At 39.2% G+C, this 22,514-nt stretch overlaps 1 protein-coding gene across 1 annotated transcript in view; it reads left to right on the forward strand.

The window, feature by feature from the left end:
- The window catches only part of Slc10a7 (solute carrier family 10 member 7), a 321,845-nt gene that overhangs the window by 285,473 nt on the left and 13,858 nt on the right, over positions 1-22,514 (forward strand). Inside the window, exon 13 of the mRNA XM_004645437.2 lies at positions 4,884-4,957. Within this exon, the coding sequence (XP_004645494.1) occupies positions 4,884-4,957 (74 nt within the window). The remainder of the gene's footprint in view (positions 1-4,883; positions 4,958-22,514) is intronic.

Here is a 22,514-nt window from a genome sequence, read left to right on the forward strand (position 1 = left end):
ACCATAGACTATGAAACAATGATAATCAGGTTCCAAAGTAATGGTCCTAAAACGAGCCACTCAAAATTGGAGATTTTTTAAGGGGATGAAATTGAGGAGATGTCTTTCATCTATTTGGTAGCTGAGAGCCCCCAAAGCTGCTAAAGCTTCACCGGAAATATGAAGGATGCCTGGGATGGTCCTTATAGCATTTCCTGTGAGTGTGATGGCAAGACTATGATCGTTGGCCTCTTTGCTGCTGTTTCACTGATGAGGACCACAAATGATGGTTTAGCTTAGTAACTTGCCTAAAATCAGATTGTAGTAGTTTAATAACTTAGCTAAAGTCAGATACCATACCTAGAGCTACAAATGTATACGCCTATGTTTTGTCCATTGCTCTAAATTACTTTAATTACTTTTAAAATTCATAGTGTTTATTTTAGTTAGAGAATTTCACTGAGTATTTAACTGAATTCTAAACAGTTTCATCAAAGGCACCAAGAATTTGAACTAGGACTCATTGATTTTAGTCTGTTGAGTTCCACTGTCTTTTCCTAATTCTGACTCTTTCCTACCTGAAATTGGTGAAACTGACATGTGTTCTGTTTTCTTTGTTTTTTCCTAAGCAATCCAATAAATCTAATAAATCTAAAACCAATTTGAGGTGTCAGATGGCAAAAGAAAAAGGAATCTCAGCCTGGAAATCAACCTGTCTGTCTGTCACGCAACACACTATGGCATCCCAGTGAAAGAAAGCTCGGCTTCCTTGCCACATTATGCTCCCTTAGCCTTTCTTTGATGAACTGTCTTGGTGTGTTGTCATGCCAGCTAGCATTTAAAGTAAAGAGTCATTTGTCTGTGTACAAAATAGTGTCAGGGTGCAAATTCCAAAGCTGGAATCAGAAAGACATGGGTAGTAGCTCTATTTAATAACTGTGGCTTTTGTCAGTTTCCTTACTCATAAAATTCAGACAGTGATAGAACCTGTATCATAGGAATATTGAAGAATTAAATAATCTTCACATAAAGACCCCAGCATTGTGTGTGTGTGTGTGTGTTAGCTACCATAGGATGCTTATTATTATATTGAAATAGTTTATATTATATCAAAAAAACTAACAAGAAAAGAAAGAGAATTAGCAATTCTAACTTTGTAATACAGTCTGTGTCAACAGTTTCAAGAAAACAGGGGTTATTCATCAAACAAAATCAACTATACATAGTGGCCTAAGGTTTTGGCAATTTGGGGAAGTGGTCAAAGTTAAAAATGTTGAAAAAGTTTAAAAAACACAAGTTGACAATCTTTCAAAAAAAAAATGTAGTTTGTTAGATTGATGAATAGTTTATTGAGTTGATAACCAGAGTGAGAGACACCTAGCCTCACTAGAGTGAGGAAAGAACACCTAAGAAAACAGAAGGAGGAAAACAAATATTCAAGTAGTTGTATAGTTGTGTTAATGCTACAGCCCTGTGTCTCAGTGGGCCTCTCACCACAGCCCTGGGAGGAGGATAGACGTACAGGAGGGGTTAGGAGGAAGGGAAAAGGGAAAGCACACCAGATGGGCGTTCTAGGCGCAGGTCTCTGCCATTTCCAGATTAGGCCACTCGGCCTGGCAGCCCTATGCACCCTGCTTTGTGGTACCCAGCTAACGACATGAGGTTTCCTCCAAAAGGAGCAGAGGCAGAACAGCAGTACAGACATTCACCAAGCAAAGTATCTGACATGTAAGTTTCCTCCTCTAAAAACAGTGGGTTTAGAAAGAATTCCCACCGAGGAGCTTTTCAGTTCTACATTCTGTGATTCCACTAGTAAAACCTGACATGTTTTCCTCTGTGAGTACCACAGAGGAAGGCAAAATAAATATTATGTGGAGAACACTGATTGAAAGCTTTGTCAGAGAGTAAAAAGACCACATGGGAAGAAAAGGAAATAAACATCTCCAGGGAAGCTAAAGTGATCAAAAGAATCATAAAAACAGGATAAAAAGAAAATCGGTATTAAAAAGAGATAAGGTAGAGTTAGAAAATAAATAATAATGTGATGCCTTTCAAGAACATGGCAGACACAATAGAGACGTTCATCACTGAAAAGAACTGCAGTCATCAGTGCTTAAATATCATGCTTAGGACATTGTCTTTCCGAGCATGACCATGGTCTTGTACCTTGAAGCTGCCCTCGACAGCGATGGCTTTGCACAGGCTATCGACTGAGATAACTGCTCTCACCTGTTAAATTAGTTGTAATGTTTAGTGTTTTTTCCTTTTTGTTTTTTATACTTTCTTTCTGAGACGGCAAACTGGTCTCCAAAGTATGGGCCAACCTACTTCTTGCTTGTGTGGCATTAGGGAAACCACTTATGCTTCACATTCCCCTTTTGGAAAAAGGAGGACAGTAACGCCACCGCCTTCTATGGTTGTGCTGAGCAGGAGGCAGCACTGGGCGCAGAGCACTGAGAACCCAGCTGTGCTCACTGCTATGGCCTTTCGTCATGAGTGGAGAGCTACCTGGGCATCAGCTCTGTGGCTCCCTGTTCAGGCAGACTGTGAAGATGTGGTCAGATGGCTGCTGCATGGGTAGGATTCAAGTTAGCCCCCTTGAAGAGGGCTATGGCTTTAACAGCAGACATCCCTACTGTTGTGACCCTCCCTGCCACACCAATGGAGCTGCATCAACAGGACCATGGAACAATGTTCCGTTTTACCTGAATCAGAAGTGTCCCCCACCCATGCGGGCCCAGCTTCTGTACCCTTACCCCAAACAGGACAAGTAGCTGAGCCTGGCAGTAGCCTCTTTATCCATGTTCTAAGTGCTGCCTTAGTGAGTGATAGCAAGCAGTATAGCCATCAAATCAGAGCCCAGTGACCAGAGAAACTGGACACACTGCAAGTATTCAGAAGTCTGGAATGAGTGAGTTCAAGTGGAACAAGTTCATGAGAGAAGGATACTGCCAGACTCTCCAGGAAGAAAGCCGAACTGCCTAGATCCAGGTGTGGCCAGGACCGGTTATAACCAAAGGTAGCAAAAACCTGAAAAGGCCACCAGTGCTACTGATGCCACTTGCCTTTCTAGGAATCACCCCTGAACTCAGGGGCACATCTGTGCTGTGGCCTCTAGTCACAGCTGAGCTCCAGGCCTGCACAGTTCACTGTCAGTTGACTGTGTCATGTTCCTGTTTCCAACCTTTCTAATTTCTTTAGGTCCCCACCCCAGTATTACCTCATACCCTATAGATAAGTACAGTGGCTTCCACGTTACAACAAAAGTAAAACCTTTGAAGTTGCCTCTGCTTTGCCATTCTCTACCTAGAAAATGTCCATATTTTTCAGACCTATCTTGTCTGCTTTTGCTTCCAGCTCAGAGATTGTGGGGGATTTCGCTCCAGCCCCCCGTTAGTCACACCTTCTTAGCTCTCTCTGGACACCTAGATCACTGGCTATTTCTGTCAGCTGTAATTGTGTTCAGATCATCCATGACTCCTCTCCACCAGATTTCTGGAAAACTTGGCCCCTTCTCACTGCTACAAACCCAGTGGTTTCTCCTTCTGAGAATCCATTGTCGAAACCATAAAGCAGTCTCATGACACTCAGGTGACACACATTGTGTCACCAGAGATACCAGAGATTCAGTTGATATCAAGAAAGAGTGGAAGGAAAATGGCTCGGAAGCTGTGACATCTGTCTTTGCAAAATAAGAAGAGCAAGGGCCTACTGACACACACAGGATGAGGGGAAGACAGGGTCCTTCTTCCCTCCAGTGAGAAGCCAGCAAAAACAACAGGGGGTGGGATCTATTTGGGGACTTTTCTAAGTAAGGATTAAAACTTATCACAGCAAAAGTCATGATGAGGTTTCTAAGGGAAATGTGGACTCTCTTTCATTAGAGATCTATAAAATTGGGTAGATTGCTGTAGCTGCGGCTCCATACAGTCAGCTTCCAGATCATCATGGTCCTGTGAGCTGTTTTGTCAGAGATAATGATAGCAAATGTATACACTCACGATATCATCAAACCCTGGCTCTACAGAAAAGAATAATGTATGAAATATAAGGGCGCATTAGTAATAATTACTAATCTTTTTGCCTGGTGATTCTCTAAACCTTTATAATCTAGCAGAGAAAATGAGATTATGATACACAGCCAACAGTACTGAGCACCCATAACATTTAATCAATTTTGATGAAGTGAGATTTTTTTTTCCTGTTTAACATACTATATAATAATAGTAGGGCTTCAAAGTGAAGAGCACAAGTGAGGGAGCTAGGCTTGACTTAAATCCTAGCTTTGTCGCTTATCAGTGATGATCCCTGAATAAATCAAGTAATTTCTGTGCACCTCAGTATTCTCCTCTGTACATAGGGTGTTGTTACACCTGATTTTTAGAGTTACTGTCTTTACACTTAGGTAAAAGATCTTTGAGCACTGCTCAAAATATAATAATTTCTCTCTTGCTGCCACAACCTGTTAAGAGTCTGATTGCTGCCACAAGAATTGTTGTTCCTGAAGAGAAGCATTTTTGGAAAGAAATTAATTCTTTCAATCTGATAAGTCATGTCAGGTGAGAGAGATAAGTTAAAAAGTGCCTTCCTGTGTTATTTTCTCAAAATTTTGTACCACCTTGGACTGGTTATACATGTGGGTTTAGAAGACCCCCCCCCACAACACATTTTTAAATGATTCTCCTTTCCATGGATAATCATATGAGAAATGCGCTCTAAAAAGAAATTCAGACTCTTCTATATCTTTTGGCCTAGAATTACTTCTGTCAACAGGGATGACCAAGGGGATGTTGATGTGAAGACAGATACCATATTTTAATTTAGGGTATGTGAAGTAGGATTTTTATATAATATTTGTTTTTTAAAACATATTTTCTGTTTTGCTGTTTTTTTTTGGCCCCTAGGAATAACTCGGGGTTTACACCAGCAGATACAGTGGCTATCATTTTCTGTTCTACACACAAATCCCTCACATTGGGTAAGTGGTTCATAGAACTAAAGACTGCATATTGCCAACATAGAGTCACAGTTTAAGATTTTGAAGCTTAATGAAACTCCGTGTTACATGCAATGGGATGTTGTCCATTCTGTCAGATAAAGAATGACAAAATAAGAGTTCGTCACTGCTGTGGCATAATTTTTTGATTAAACGAACTTCTGAGGAGCCAAATTTAATAGTATTGAATTTTGTTTAATTTATAATTATATTTTCAATTCTTATTTTAAAAAAAGAATGCAGAATTATTATTCAATGAGAAGAAAGATTTGTACTAGAGCCAGGATGAGGCAGAGATGTCAGTGGAAAGACAGCTTCTTAACACTTTGCTTTGGAATGTTCTAGAATTACCCCTCGAAAGCATCGCTTCTCTTCTGGGTGCTCAAAGCAAGGTGAAAATAATGTTACCCTAATTGGACATTGATGTTAATTTGAAATTCATTTTCAAACGTTGTTTTCTAATTTAAAAAAAACACAGTGTAGTTATTGTTAGGTCAAGTGGATTAACACTAAAAGTGAAATAAGTATTTAATGAACAAAAATAGTTTTTAAGACAGATACAAAAGTTACATTTCTTGTTATATAAGTCTTACTCTATGTTGGTCTTAACCATTCAGCAGAAAAGTATAAAAACGAGGTATAAAAAGTAAAGCCATATTAATATGCTGAGCTGTAAAAGGCTCAAGTCAACAACTTCTGACATTGCCAGTGCTACAGATAACTCACTACTATTATAAACTACTGGGCTATATTGGATTATTTTGCTGAATTCACGAGCCTACAATATTTAAATGACAATGGAATACCCATCTCAGACTAAACAAAAAAGGAGATACAAATGATGAAGGATCATTTTGTATCTGTATATTCAGAATAGGATAGATGTACATCTACTTTCTCTTAATTAAATGAGAAGAAAGATTTGTACTAATAGTATTTGGACAGGATATCATGTCTGTATCTTGTACTATGAATAACCACTACAAAGACAACAATATGCCATGTATTAATTATTGAAACTGTCCTACTAATCAGTTTTGAAACTGTCTCATTGCTATTTGTTTCTCAATAAAATTAACAAAAAAAAATATAATTTAAGAACAAAACTGTAGAGACTTGAAGTTCAACATATCAATACTTGATGAAAAATACCTGTTCCATACTATGCCTAAGATGTTTGATATACAGACAGATAGTGAGGTTAAACTTAACAGCCTAAGTTGTATGGTAATAACAATAAGCTTGTCTTCTGGATGGTTAACAACCTAAGTTTGCAGACCAAAATTAGAGAAAAAGGAGGGCCACAAGGAAAGCCAACATTTTGGCCTTAGCCTTCGAAGGTCAATTAAGACACAGGACATAACTTGTACTGTAATGTCATGTAACTCGGTAGTGTCCCAAATTTTCTGATCAAGGAGATTACGGGGCCAAAGAGGAAAGTGATCGATGATGTAAACTGTGCCTAAGGAGAGGCACATGGAGAGAAAACATTCTCTCAGGCTTTCACAGAGAGCACATTGGCCAAGCAATGGCCATGACTTATCCACGTGGCTCACACTGACAAAGGTTCAATCTGAGGTACAGGATCTCAGGATAAATCCTGAGGGGATTTCACTGACCTTATCAGACCCAAAAGCTATAACTCTTGTTGCATAGGTCCTGCTTTACCTTGGTCTTAACCATCCAGCAGAAAAGTATAAAAACGAAATATAAGAAGTAAAACCATTCTGTTATGTTGAGCTGTAGGGGACTCAGGTCAACAATTTCTGACATTGCCAGTCAAGCAGAAGACCCAATACTATTATGGGCTACTGGACTCTTTTAGAATATTTTGCTGAGTTTACACACCTATAATATTCAAGTAATGGAACTTAACAAAAAAAAGGTATATAGATGAATGTCCATTTTGTATCTGTGTATTCAAAGTGGTTAGGATAGATATATAGTTACATTCTCTTAATGAATAGAGTGATTTGTTCTAATGGTGTTTGTAAATAGGATATCATGTCTGCATCTTGTATAGCAATTAACCACGAGGAAGAATGTATGCAATGTGTTAATTATTGAAATTGTCCTACCAAAAAAAAAAGTAAAAATAAAAAAACAAATAAACAAAAAAGAACAAAACCACTGTTTTCTACTTTGCTTTATCTAATTTAGAAACCATTATCCCAATAACCTCTTAGGCAGTCTTTATTTTTACTCATTAAAAGTCATTAATTAGAAACTTTATGAAATATGCATCATTCACAAACTCCTTGTGGTAGTAGGCATGTAGTGCAAATACTCCTGCTGACAATTTTGACAATCTATAAAATGAAAGATCATGGCATTTTTCTTAGTTAGGTCAGATTAAAGAAATTCTACCTATAAATTTAAGAAAAAAGAAATTTCACTATTGTTTTATTAATTCTAAACATATTTCTGTATAGAGTTTGAGTCTTACCAAGTTTGAAAAATGATTTTAAAATTGGACAAGCTCTTTAAGGAGCAGTTGCCATTTGCTGTCTAGGGCTACAGCTTAGTCAAATAACTGAACACTGTGTTTGTGTGGTTTTTCTTCATAATCATTATCAAGTTGGAAGTTGAAGGAGTTTTGAAAACCATACTCCAATCTTGATTTTCAGTTAACTTCCTGAATCTTAGCTTTTTTTAACATGTACAATTCCTCTGTAAGTATCATTAAAATGAAAGAAAAAAAAATAGTTAAGCACCTAGCACAGCACTTAGCAATTAATAGGTAGGCAATTCATGACAGAATAAGTGTAGTAATTGCACTGTACATAGATTACCATGAACTAAATGAGATACCCCTTGAAGAGCTTGCTGTGCTTCCTGGCATATGGTGGGCCTCAAGCAGTAGCTCGTGTTCACTTATTATTGTTTAGGTTAGTTATAATATGACTGTGTTGCCACTTTTAGCATTCTAGTTCCCTGATTACTATCTTCTAGATTTTTATATAACAAGTATGGTTTAGTTGTTGATCTCCAAGAACCCATTCTGGCACTTCTTGTACATGTGTTATTGTGAATATCGTGTGTGGCATTCCAAGACTTCTAAAAACTATGGCACTTATCCAAAGGTAGGTAGTCTTGCGGCAGATGATGTATGGAGTGCATATCTGAGGTCCTTAAAGCACACTGAACCCTGGCTGCCTCAGACAGTTTTTGCATTTCTGTGGTGGGCTGTTAAGCCTGACCCTCTCAAGGGGATTTACTTTTGACAGTAAAACCAAAGGACGATTTTGTTTCTCCAAGATGTTCTCTGTGCTAAAACTGGCTCTGTTGAACAGAGTGCAAGATGCATACCCAAGATACATCCTGCAGTGTAATCAGTATTCTTTTTTTATATAAGAAAAATGCCCCCTTGTTTAATCCTTTTTCTCTTTTTTCCTGCATTTCATTTTGCTTGATCTCAAAGTCATATTCCTTTGTCCTTTAAACATTCTGAAAGCTAACTTTCAAACAAGCAGATGCGTGCTCTAAACACAGAAATAGTATTTTGCTGGAAAATGGGTTGGATTTTTGTTTGCTTTTGTAGTGTCCACTCCTGAAATGGAGACTGCAGTCCATCCATATAATATTCCAGTAAGATGTTAGCATGATATCTTGTCACCACTTAGTATAAATCCTTAACTATTTGTAGCATGGTAGACTTAAGTTCTCTTGAAACTGAATGATCTAAATATGTGATTTGGCCTGTTTCTTTGTCTGTAAATTTAGGAAATTTTATTTTCATCCTTAATGTCCTGCCATTCTTGGTCATTTGCATTTTCCTGTCAGCATTTTTGAAAATGGCCTCTCTGCTTCTTCTATGCGTGAGAGAGATCACCCTTACTTCCAGATACACCAAGGGACATTTGGACATGAGTGGAGGAATAGGCTTGTAAAGCTCTGTAACTGTACTTTGTGCAGTTTCCCAAGATCCAATGCATATTTCCCTCCACTGGAAACCTGATGACACTGGTACAGAGGATCTGCCTTGGTGGTGACCTGAGCTACAGGCTAATCATTATTGTAGTGAAAGTTCTTATCTGAATGGAACTGGAAGAACATCATGCTGGTGTGAAGAATTCATATTCCAAAAAGTAGTATGAAATACTGCTTAGAGGTGATTTTCTTTCATATCTCACAGAAAACTGAGATACAGCAGATTATAATGTAACTATTCGGCCCTTGAAAAATATCTTTCCTCTTTGCAATCACTGTCATGTTTCTTCTAGTGATTTTACCCACACATACACACATAGAGATGTGCATATATCTCAAATAGAGGGGCCGGGGAGATAGCTCAGTAGAATAAGTGCCTGTCTTGCAAGTGCAGGGTCCGCAGGGTCCTGAGTTCAATCCCTGGTACCGCAAAAAAAAATAAAATAAAATACATTAAGTAAAACTTATAAGTTGCTATTTATTGTTATTCCCAGTATGTATATTTAAGAATAAAACCTTGTAGGCCAAGTGGTACCCATACATCTAATGAACCAAAGATGAGAACTTTTACTTAAGAAGCTTCCTAAAATTCTCTTGATATATACCTTTGGTTTATTTTACTGTTTTTGCTTCTGCCCTGTCTCAGTCCTTTCTAAGAACTTGAATCTACACACATGCTGAATTTGATTCATTGCTTTTATTAGTGCATTTGCCATTGATTGATTAGTTCTTCGTATTAGTACTTTTTCTATTGATTGATTGCAGATGAAGTGACTATTTGACCTTTAATTATGAGGCTTCCTATTGAAAATGACATTGAGCTATGGCTTCACATAATCCATCTGGAAAGCCTGACATGATGCCATTCCCTGGAGTTCATTCAGTAAGAAAGAGGAGGCTTGAAGGAAGCATAAGACTATCACTGTGCTTCATCTAAAACAATACAATGGGGCTCATGTGCTGCACTCCTATAGCTCGACTTAGTGTTAGAGGCAATTTTATATTTTGTTAAGACAGTATCCTTTGCTGTGGGTTACCGTAGAAGCCATGAATTCTCCCAGATTATAGTTAGTTATTGACAATACTTGTGTAATAACAAGAAGATATTTTACATAGAGATTGAAAAACAGCTTGTATCCTAATTACAAATGCCTCAGTGCACAGTCAGTAGATTTCATCAAAAAGAAAATCTGATCTAAGACATCCCATGGACTTCATTTATCTTTTCTCTTGAGTATTCAAATCACTTTGCTTATCTGGAATTTTAGTATATGTAGAAAACTTTTTCACTGTACTTAGAAAGATAATGTTTCAGGATATTTGAAGTCCTTAAATCAAGCACATATTTATGTTTTTAATGGTTTTAGGTTCTAGAATAAAAGTATATGATCTCAGAGCATGGCAAATGGGAAGTGACTGTTGGTGGCCAATAATGATAATCCTAATTTTTCTTACTTGGAAAAGCATTTCTTTTTTTAACTGGTCTATGCTTGTGCTATATAATGAACATATTCATCATGGAATACTGGAACATAAACATATTGCAGCTTGATCAAGCTCATACTATTTACATTTTAAATATGATATCATCAATGCTTAATAAAAGTTCGGAACATGTCTTGCCCTTTACAGACACTTGTGTAAAAGCCCAACCAAGGCATTTATTCCTCACATTGTTGATATTTTATTATGGATCTGTGGTCACAGCTGAACTGTGACAAACAACTATGCATTAAGCTAAAGTACTTTGGGATAGACAAAGGATTCAGGAAGGAGAACAATAACTTGATTCTAATCTGGATTCAAATTTCAATTATTTCACTGAAAACTGGAAGAAATTGTTTAACTACTATAGGTCTGGTGTCCCCACCTGTAAGGTCAGACAGTGCACAACTAAACACTTCCGATTTCTTCCAGTTTCAAGTTCCTGTGAATCCATGACTAATATTTCTGTCCTTTGAAATAATGGTTTCTTTACCATGTCTGCAAAAGAAAGGTGTTCTTGGATAGAGTATGTATGTAAATTGTCACTAGTATTGCTGCAAAGGAAATATGGCTGCTACTTCTTTTTACAAAGGTTAAAAAATGTCTTCACGTTCTCTGAAGAATGTTATAGGAGGAGCAAAATCTCAAAAGATCTTTTTTATTTCATTTAGAAGCTTTCAGAGAATGTTAAAAGATAGCCTACAACTTAGGCTAAAAATATCATTTAATAATGTTTGGATCATTTTTTCAAGATGGAATGGAACTGAAATATAAAAGCTTGTGTTTCTAATCTTTTGCCTCAAAAGCTGACCTGTGATCCTATTAGAATGTTAAGATTATCTTAATAAAACTACCCAGTAACTGGACAGCATGTTTTATTTTTATTTTTAACTGGATTTTTCTATTTTAGTTTTTTAGAGGTCATTATAATTTCATTTTTATTATTTTCATTTTTTTCTTATTTTATTTTATTGAGAAACAAATATGAATGAGATAGTTTCAAAGCTGATTAATAGGACAGTTTCAATAATCAATACATTGTACATTATTATCTTCTTAGTGGTTATCCATAGTAGAAGAAGCAGACAGGATATCCTGTCCAAACACTATTAGTACACATCTTTCTTCTCATTGAATTAAGCTAAAGTAGCTGTATATCCTAATTATTTTGTATTTATAAATACAAAATGATCTTTCCTTTTTATCCCCCTATTTTTTTGTTTAGTCCTGTCAGAGGTGGATATTCTATTGGCATCTAAATACTATAGGTGCTTGAATTCAGCTAAACAATCTAATACTGTCTAGCAGTCTATAATAGTAGTAGGTTATCCTCAGAAGTTATTGACTTGAGCCTTTCACAGCTCATCGTATTAAAATGGGTTTACTTTATATACCTCGTTTTTATACTTTTCTGCTGGATGGTAAAACCAAGATAAAGCAAGTCCTATATAACAAGAAATGTAACTTTTGTATCTGATAAGGTCAGTCAAGTACCCTCAGGATTTATCCTGTAGCCCTGTACCGCACTTTGTAGATCCTTTGTCAGTGTCAGCCATATGGATGAGTCACGGCCATTGCTTGACCAATTTGCTTTCTGTGAAAGCCTGAGAAAATATTTTCTCTTCATATGACTCTCCTGAGACACACTATACATCATCGATCACATTCCTCTGTGGCTCCGTAATCTCCTTGATCAGAAAATTTGGGGCACAACAAAGTTACAAGATGTTACAGGTTCTCCTATTGGACAGCATGTTTTAAAAAGCACTTTACTCGTGTTACCTAAACAGCCTTGAGTTATTATCAAGTCAGTAATTATCTCATTTGGATGTGGAGACATGAAACCATTTTTTAAAAAAAGTTAAATTTATTCAACATCGTATAACTAAGAGAAATTGGAGTTCAGGCCTCTTCATCTCAGAAATGTAAATGGCTATAGGTAAATATAAATGGTTATAGGTAAATGGTAAATATAAATGGTTATAGGATATGAAAGCACTTTAAAGACCAAAAAAGCACTAGGTAGTTCTGACTGTTACAAATATGAGATGTTGGCATGTTTTTGGATTGTTTTATCAATTGTTTAAAAAGAAAATTACATCTGAGTACATTGCTGCTTTAAGACAGTTTCAAAATATGTAACATTGTTCTTGTAAACATGTATGACCAGGTAGCCCAGTCATAAACTGGCACGTGTTTCTTACATTTCTTTACTATAAACAAAAATTTACATCCTATTTTATGTGGCTCTTGGGAAGCCAGCCTTACCTTTCATGAGGCAACACTGTATACACACCATTGTTGCCAATGAAGAGCCACTGTGCTGTTTGACAGGTACAAGGTCCTGAGTTCAATCCTCGGTACTGAGGAAAAAAAAAAAGTGGAAATCCATACAACTGAATCTGTGGAGTGTAGCCATAAATATATCTTTGTCCTGCAGTTTGCCTCTAGAAGGAAAGGGTGTTTGGGGTCTCTGCTATTTGACAGATTCTTAAAATTGCCACTGACATTATGGACCCTGTAGATTTTACCACCATGAAGGAAAAGTAAAGGTGTGTCTATCATTTTGTGCTATATTCTGGTCCAATAAAGAAAGACTAAGATATAATCTCTCACACATAAGTGATGCACTTGGCTTCCACAGAGGTTTGTGGGCTCTTTTCTTTTTCTGTGACTAGTATCTGAAAATCACAGCTAGTGTATCTAGATTTTGTGATCAAAATTCAGGGAGACCCAAAGGTTGTAGATAGCGAGTAATAAACATAATGTAACTTCTTTGAAGAGTTCCCAGCCTAACCCTTAAATGCTCATTTTAAGGATTTACCAAATGTTTACCTAAAAGACCAATGCCCTGATGTCCCATTGTTCTCCTCTTCCCACTGTGCTATATGAGGGACTGCCCAATTTTTTATTTTATTTATTTATTTATGTATGTGTGTGTGTGTGTGTGTGTGTGTGTGTGTGTAGCCAGCTCAGCCCACCAGGGGGCGGGGCTAGCTGGCATGTGGTGTTGGGGGATTGAACCACAGTCCCTGTGCTTTGCTAAGCTTGTTCTAAGTAGGTGCTTTAGACCACTGAGCCATCTCACCAGCCCGGGACTGCCCAATTTTTAAACCACAATCTACATCTATAAATACATTTCACAGTGTGACATAGAATTGATTTTACAATTCATTGAAGTGTCATAATCTAAGGTCTGAAAAATATGCTTTATATTTGTTGCCTTCTTTCCTCAATAGTTACCACATACAACCTGGATTTAGCTCTTCTCTTTTTACTGATCTTCAACCCAAATGTCTGATTTTAAAAAAAAGAAAACAGAAGTTATGACTTATAGTCATTCCTGAGTTAAATAATGTAAAGTGACTGTCATTTAGCTTGTTATGTTATTCAATTTACATAAGTTTCTATACCTTTTGTTGACTTATCCAACATGTTTTCAAACATAATAACTGGGGCTGGGGAGATGGTTCAGTAGAATAAGTGCTTCCCTGACAAGTGCAAGGGCCTGAGTTCAATCTCTGGTTCCACAAAAAAATAAATAAATAAATAAATAAATAATAATAATAATAATAATAGCAACTGATATCACTAGGACAGTACATAAACACTGTGCTAAGGACTTGTTCTGTGAATTAATTCACTTTAGAGAACGGTGGTGTTGGCTCTGTGATGGTTACATGTATATTAGTTGAGACTGTGGCACCAAGAACAGCCAGTTGCTCTAGTAGAAATTCTCCCTGGAGTGTTCAGCTACTGTTCCATTACAAAGGAAAAGCCCAGGGGCAGTACAACAAACACTTTTGTTATCCATCCCTCTGTCAAGTAAAGATGTACTGATTAGCATCATGATTTTAGAAATAGGCTTTGATTGGTGAAATTACTGACTTATTACTTTGCATGATAAATGTCATAAATGGTTCTCACTTACACCTGGACTGCTGGAAACTTTGGTAATACTTCTACTTAAAGAATCTAGCAAATCAGAAGCGTGCATATAAAATCTTCCGGAATGCAGTGGGCCTTTATCCCTACATGTTTCATGTCCATCCACTGTCCAGAGGAGCTATGGTTGCCTGGGGGTGACTACAAGGGTCGCCAGTTGTCAGAATACGATTGTGTATGGACCTTATGAGACCTCTCATGGGAGTGCTGGAGAGCACCCGAAAAGACAGAGCTGGGGCGCCAGTTTTCAGGATAGGCTGCGTGGATAACTTTTGTGCACGACTACTGATATATGTTGAGTTAAATAGTCCCTAGAAGGGGGCAACTTCCTTTCATTAATACCTTCTGGCCAGGCTGTGGAGCCAAGCTTTACCTAATTTAAAATTGTTGGGGCTACAGCACATTACCTGCCTAGAAGAATCTAGGAGTTTGCACCAGCTCACATCACTGCCATAGTCACCTCCGTAAGGAAAGCAAGACTCAAAATGACTAGTAAGTTGCCAGGTCACCTGATTCCAAGTACTAGCCACTGTGCTGAGCCTCAGGAAAGTGCCCAGAATGATCTGTGCTTTGAAACCTCATCCTAGGGGCCGCTGGCTGGAGAGCATTGGGCTGGATGATGACCAGGACCCTTTAGGTCTGTCATTTGGTGATTTTCTAGTTTTGAAGGGTAATCTTACGCCCTTCACATGGACACCATAGAATTAGACTTCCTCAAAGGTCAGCCCACAAAATTATAACAAATGGGTTCCTCACAAAATAAAAATAACCAGATTATAGGGTTGTCTTAGTTGCTTTTATTATTGCTGAGACAAAATACCCAATATCCACAATTTAAGAGAAGAAAGGATTATTTAGCTCACAGTTTGTGGAGGTTTTAATCCTTCATCAGCTCTTTCCAAAACAGGGTGATATGGCAGAGGGGTAGCAGTTCACGGTGGCCAATGATAGCAAAAGCAACAAGAGCAAAATGTGAGGCAAGCAAGCCTCTTTTCCTCCCTTATATTGTGAGCAGGGTACCTGCTCTAGGGTGGTGCAGCACTCCCCATCTCTGTTCTTCTCTTGTACAAGCTCAGGATATTTACAAATTAAGGACCCTGCCACCCTGTTGAGTCTCTTAAACTTCTAAACTTCTCAAATTGACACAGTGTATCTCCCATATCAAGGGTAAGTGGGCTCAGACCTACTGATTCAGAATTTTTAAGGATGAGACTCGGAAATACACACTTGAAAAAATTAGTTCACACATTATCATATGAAAGCTGGCTCATGATTTACACTGGGCTCACTATCAGTCTCCAAAAGTGCTGGCTTATGAGCCCAAGTCCTTCAGGAAGTGCTGGACTTAGCAGGACATTCGCTCCGGGTCTGTGAAAGTGATTTGTGCTAAGAGTAGAAACCACTTGAGTCCACTTTGGATGGTTGGTCGTGATTTTGCATTAGCATGGCCATGGTATACCCTACTTTCAGATATTTTTTAGCCCATCAGTCAAAAGGAGATAGTTAGAACATAAAAGCTTATGACAAGCTACTAAAAATAAGTAAACGGTAAAAATTGTTTAAAAAGAAAAAGAAACTGAATCGACCTGGACCCTGAATTTCGAGAATCTCCTCCTTCCTCGTTGCACAATTCCAGTGTGACTGTGGCCCTGACAAGGAAGAGTGGAAGCCCGGCTCCAGTTATTCTTCTCTGTAGGGGAAACTCCCATATTTTTGCCTAACCTCAGACATCCTTTTGAGTTCTTTGTATCCATCTGGTTAGACTACAGCATGTGCATTGGAAGGGTGCCAGTCCTTCATGAAGCGTGATCCAAACAAGAGAAAAGCATCTATGTCGTGCCGTCACTCACTGCTGAAGAAAGATTCGTTTTCTTCCTGGAAGAAGAGTAATGTTGAAGCTTATTTAAAATAATTTTGGAATGCCTGCTATTCTAAGATACATACATATATATTTTTTTCAAAGTCTCACAAAGCAGTAGATAATGTGAACAGATTGGAAAAGGGAACAGGAGACAGAACTGCTTCTTTTTAGAAGTTAGAGCAGTATCCAGGACACTCGTAACCAGATGAAAGCACAGAGTTCTGGGCAGCGTCAGGCAGGAGGGCTCCATTCTGGCTGCAATCTTCAGCAGCTGCCACACTCACTTTAAAAGAGCTTTAGGCTTCATCCTGAATGGTTCAGGGACACATGCATCCCTTGCCTGAACAGTCTGTAGATTGCTATATTTGAACTGAACAATACTTTCATGATTCTAGTCATTTAATAACAATAATAGCAATAGTCCTAGTAACTATCATAAGGGATGGAGGTTGCTGTGGGCCAGGTACTACACTGGGCATTTCATATATACCATCTCACTTGAACTACAGCCACCCTTTAAGATAGTTATTTCACCCTCATCTTGAGCAGGTGTGGAAACTAAAGGTTACTAAGGTAAGATCACTCAACCACCTAGTTCAGTGGTGGTAAACCTATGGCATGCATGCTGCAGTGGGCTGTTTGTTATCCACAAGAGCTCTAAATGGTTCGCCAACCCTGACCTGCTTGGTAGATACATTGTTAGGATTTGATCTGACATTAAAGCCCATGTTTTGGGATGGGGTTATAGTTCAGTGGTAGAGTGTTTGCCTGGATTACAGGAGGCCTTTGGTTCAATCCCCAGCACAGCAATAATCAATTAATTAAACAAGCCCAGATTCTCTCTGTCACACCACCAGTCTCTGGAAATAGCTGAGTGTCATTCAGCTATCTGCTGCTCTATCTCAGTGATGAAGCAAGGGCAAGAGGAGCCAAGTGTTTCCATGTGTTACCTTCACAACGGAGCTCTACCTGCAGTTGTTGCCCTATAGCTTAATGCCAAAGAGATGTGGAAAATCCCACACATAATATCATAGCACCTCAAACTATATAACAACTATCACTGTAGGATGCTTTGTGTCATCTCTGTGTCAGAAGCTTTTCACTCTGCACTTTTTGTATCTAGAACACATCTTGTCATAGCCAAAAGTAGCTATACAGAGATGACTTGTACTCATTAGTGATCTACTCATGTATCCTAAGTCATATATACACTCTGGGAAAATTCATTAAGGACTAAAGTAACACTTTCTAATGTCCTACATCTGATCCTTTCTGATGAGGCTTTGCCATTGGAGAGAGCCAGCAGTCACCCACTTCGCAGGACTTCCTCTTCATCAGTAAATTCGGTATCAATGGCTGAAGGTTTGCTTTTTGTTGCTAATATATAGAAAGTGTGCCTCTAGAAGTACTAAATTGTGCATCACAGAGCAATGTTTACTTTGTCTGAAGTGAAGACTTTCACCCTGGAGACTCCTTTCACTTGAAGTTCTATCACTCTGTCACAAGACAGAGATTGGTGAAGAGCAATCCTCCTTCTAGAGTTGTAGTACTCCAATTATTTATCTGGTCATGTAGAAGTTCCTTTAATTGAGCCAGACACTGCTAACCAGATTGCATTGAATAACAGCCAGCACCATGCTTCTTTACAGTAAAGAAGAAGATAAACTGTCAGCTACAGAGTTTATCTTGTGATTAAAGCCAGCATTCAATCATAGCCTCATCTAAATAAGCCAAGTCAACAATAAAAGCCGCCCATTGTCTAAAGTTATGGGGTCCACAGTAGGATTTTTGACAAGTCACATTGGGAGCAAGCAGAGACAAAAATTGGACACAAGTTGAAAGATGGTTGGACCCTAGGAAACCAGCAAGTTTGGGGTTGTCATTATACAAAATGGAGCCTATCTATGATATGGTAGTAGTGGAGCATCCCACAGTTGACTTTGCTGCAGGTTTGGCTTTTAAGGGGATAATGAAAAGATGCACAGTCTAGAATGAATGAATGAAAGAATATTCATTTGGTACCTACTATGTCCCAGCCCTTCCTAGACCCCAGAGGTATAATGAGCCCCCCTTTATTCAGCATTTTGAGGTGGGGTCTCACTAAGTTGCCTAGATAGGACTTGAACTTGTAGTTCTGGAGATAAGCAGACAAGATTTTGAATATATGGTACCAGATGGTTGTATTAGGGAGAGAAACAAAACCATGAAGGAGAGTAGAGTGCCTCAATAAAAGTAGGAGGGTTTCAGGCTCAAGGTCTTATTGGATCAAAGACCTAAAAGGAAAAGGGAACAAACTTGTAACTGTTTAGGGAAAGGAGATTCTAATCACAAGGCCCAGTGAAGATAAGGGACCTGAAGCATGAGTGTGCTTGGCACATTGGGGAGGGAAGGGAGGCCAATATTCAAGGAACAGAATGAAAGAGACCTGGAGTAGATGGGGTAGAAGATCATGAGCAGCGTTGGGGGAGAGCCTGCGGCACTCAGGCCTAGTTGGCCATTGAAAGAACTGATCTTTCCAAAGGAATGAGAGGGTCTTGAATGGACAAGTGACAAACCACACTTCTACTTAGAAGGGATCCTTGTGGCGTCTTCAGAGGTAGGTGGAATTGTGTGGGTGGGAGGATGCAGCAGAGAATCAGAAAGACAATGTAACAGGTTCTAAATGAGACTAGAGTGTAGGGTGATTTAGTCAAAGTGTTACCAGTGGAAGCCTTAAAGTTTTGCTGTGTTTTTACTATAGAAACTACAGAAGAGGTGGGCCTGTATGTAAGTGGAATGGCTATAACCTGAGAAGTTTAGAAGCTTAACTAAGTGACTTAGCAATTCCACATCCTAGAGTGTAGAGGACATGGTCTAGGATGGCTGTTTACCCTCTAGTATGTTGTAATGGTTGATTCATTGTGTCAACTTGCAAAGTTTAAGCGACTCAGCAGGGTGCCAGGTCCTCACTTCATAAACATCCTGAGCCTGTGCAAGAGGAGGGGTAGATGGTGAGTGCTACACCCACCCTCAGGTGGGTAGCCTGCTTACAATATAAGGAAAGAAAGAGGCTTGCTCTTCCCCCATTTTGCCACCATGAATTGTTACTCCTCTGCTGTGCCATCCTGCTTTGAAGCCAGCTGATTATGGACTGAAACTTCCACAAACAATGACCTAAATAATTTTTTTGTTATAGTCATAGTTTGAAAGGGCAAGAATTTAATACAGGACACATAATTTATAGGATTATTTTATAGTAGTCACCCAGACAGTCAACTACAAAAGAGTGCAAGAAATCTGTCCACACACTGAAGACGCAAAGAATCCAGCTGAGGGCCTGAATCTCATGGCAGTGCCCTTCATGAATCCAGCTGAAGAACAAGCGCCCACAACAATGTCTCATGCAAGTCTGTTGCATGGATCTGCCCTGGGAAAGTCCAGAGGTCAGTGGTGGAAGCTAGAAAGTCTGTGCCAGCGGGATGAAGGACCTGTGCCATCAGGCTGAGGGCTCTGCACTAGAGCGCAAAAGCAGTGCTCAGAGTAATGACCAGAGCTCCCCTAAAGTGAGCCATGGCCATCCTCAGAGATAACAAGGTCCCGATCTCCTCCAACAATGAGAACAGCCAAGTTAATATCAGGAAAGCCAGCATGGCAAGCCCCTCCAGGAGAACCAACATCCCCTCCCTTCCTTTCCAGTTCTCCTTTTTATATTGTTGGCAACAATCCTCAGGTGGGTCCCTGCAGCTAGCACCATGCTAATTCAATTCAACTGGGTGTTACAAGTTGACCACAGTTGTCCATCCACCATACCTTTCCTGCATAACTTGTGAGTCTTGGGTATTTTGTCTCAGCAATGAGACAGTAAGAGAGAGGAAGAGATCTAGCCTGAGGGCTGGAAGGATGGAATTGCTTTCTGGTGGATCAGAGAAGACTGCAGAGGAGCAGATCAGAAGTTCTGCTGTGAACATGTTAAGCTTGAGGCTCTTTCCCACATCCAGTGGAGTCTGCAAACTCTGGTCCAGGCGGGAGTTTTTGGCTTCTAGATGTTCTTTTAGCTGCACTCAGGTCATGAGCAGATATAGGCAGCTGAGAACGCAAGACTCCCCAGAGGCTGGGGAGGATGTGCAATTATATTGATAATAAAATGATACAGAAGTCTGAATCAGCTAGACATGCAGACATGCAACCTTGCAAGCCTGTATTTTTTCTCCTTTCTCACAAGGTAGAGGTAGGCATTAAATCAGAAACTAGACAGGAAGATGTTTTGAGACACTGAAAGATGGCATTAGCGTTTATTTGGTACCTGTTATGTGCTGGGCACTGTCAGGCACCTACTTGCCTTGCTGCCTGTAATCTTCACAACAGGTCTGCGGAAGAGTTAGGATTGATCCGGAGGTCACACATCAGAGAGGTCAGATAAATCATCCTTGTTCACACAGTGAATAAATAAATGGCAGCGCTGGCGCACAATGCAGATCTGTATCAAGTCCTCTTGCTCCACCACTTAGAAGACCTGGCTCATATCAGACTCACCTGTACCTTTCCAGGGGCCATCCCCACACCCAGGGTCTCCTCTCAAGGTAGACACCGGCTTGTAGTCTTTGTTTTGTTCAAACCCAGACAGGGATGAAACCCACAGAGGGCTGAGCTACATCCCCAGCCCTTTTTATTTTCATTTCCTTGATTTTGAGACAGTCTCACTGTTACCCGGGCTGGCCACAGGCTCTGTCTTCCTTCAGCCTCCCAAGTAGCTGGGATTACAAATGTGCGCCACCACACCCTGCCGGGTTCCTAGTCTTCAAAAACTCCTCAGCAGTTCTAATGTGCAGCGGAGTCTAAGAACCCTGGCATGATTCACTAGATTTATATACGTGCACGTGCCATTCTGTCCCAAAAATAATGCAAGATGAGACTGTGCCCACTGGCTTTTTAGCAGAGTTGCCTATTAGTTTCAACTTGTTTTTCAAAATAAAAAGTACATGCTTATGATTAATGTGTTTAAGTATTCAAAGGAGATAAAAAGATTATTAAAATGTCCTTATTTTCAGAATGGACTTGTAAAGTTTTCATAAGTTCTTCCTTTACCTAAAAGTCTTCTAAATAAGGTCTTCTCTTCCAATTTTTATGTCATTGTGACCAAGTGAAGGTGGGGGGTGGATTTTTAGGACATTATCCACACTAGATGAACCACAGAAACCTGACTCAGCCTTTGTAAAAGCTGGATCTTAAGAATAGCTACTCTTTACTCCCCACATCAAAGGTATATGTCAGAAGTCATCTCTTCCAAAATTTTTATTCATCACAACACAGTCCCAGCAAGAAGAGAATTGCTGCCAGAAGATGATTCAAGGCCACACTGACAAAAAAAAAGCACATCAAAAATGGCTGAAGTGAATTTGGGTCATACCTTACATTCAACATTTAACCAAAATTGAGATTTCTAAAAGTTCTACTCTTAATAAAGAATATTGATACATGTTAAGGAAAAATTACTTTAAGCGGTAGAGGGAGTAGCAGATCCATTGAGAGCTCAGGTCACACCATCAGCTTCTTTCCACCTCAGACTTAAAAAGATTCTAGTGTTTTTCTTCAGTTATATAAAAGGACATCTCCAGATCTGTATGTAGTGCGGTGAAGATTTGCAGAACTGGTCAGATGGGGCCAGTTCTGTGCTGGTGACCACATTAAAAATAATCATGACCTTGTGTGGGGGGGGTTGTCACATGAAATTCTCATTCTATTTTTAATGTTTTCACATCCTGTGAGTGTGAACATTAGCCAGATTTTGTCCTTAGAAGCCTCGATTCTCCTTCCTCTTCTTCCTTCACAACCTACAAAAGAAAGGAAGTAATGTCACTGCTTCCCACCCACCTGTCCCTGTAGTCATGGCAGCTCCTCCAGGAAGACACAGGCAATCTTTGAACGAAGCCTTCATGGCTCAGCTCTTTAATGCATTCCTGAATTCCCTGTCTGGTAATTATTCCTACAACACTTTCAGACAGGTGAGGGTGTACCTAATCTTCTGAGGCAGCAACCTTCAATTGGTAGAGTTAAATGTTTCATCGTCAGCAGCTGGTGAGCAAGCCTGGGCCATTCATTAAACATCTTTTCCAATCAGAACATACCTGTTTCAAAACAGAAATAATACCAGCTGCTCATTTTGGTCTTTTCTTGCCTCTTATTTACATAAAACTTTCAGTGAGGTGGTAGGATTACAGCCCAGGTAATTGAAAGCTGAAACACAGTCTTTAATTTGCCTAGTGGGCTGAAAATGGTTAGGAACCAAACTTCATTCAGAGGAGGCAAAAGGCTGCCAGACTTGGGTACCTTTGTTGAAAG

Source organism: Octodon degus, unplaced genomic scaffold (genome assembly GCF_000260255.1).
Source record: "Octodon degus isolate 3935 unplaced genomic scaffold, OctDeg1.0 scaffold00227, whole genome shotgun sequence".
Lineage (NCBI taxonomy): Eukaryota > Metazoa > Chordata > Mammalia > Rodentia > Octodontidae > Octodon > Octodon degus.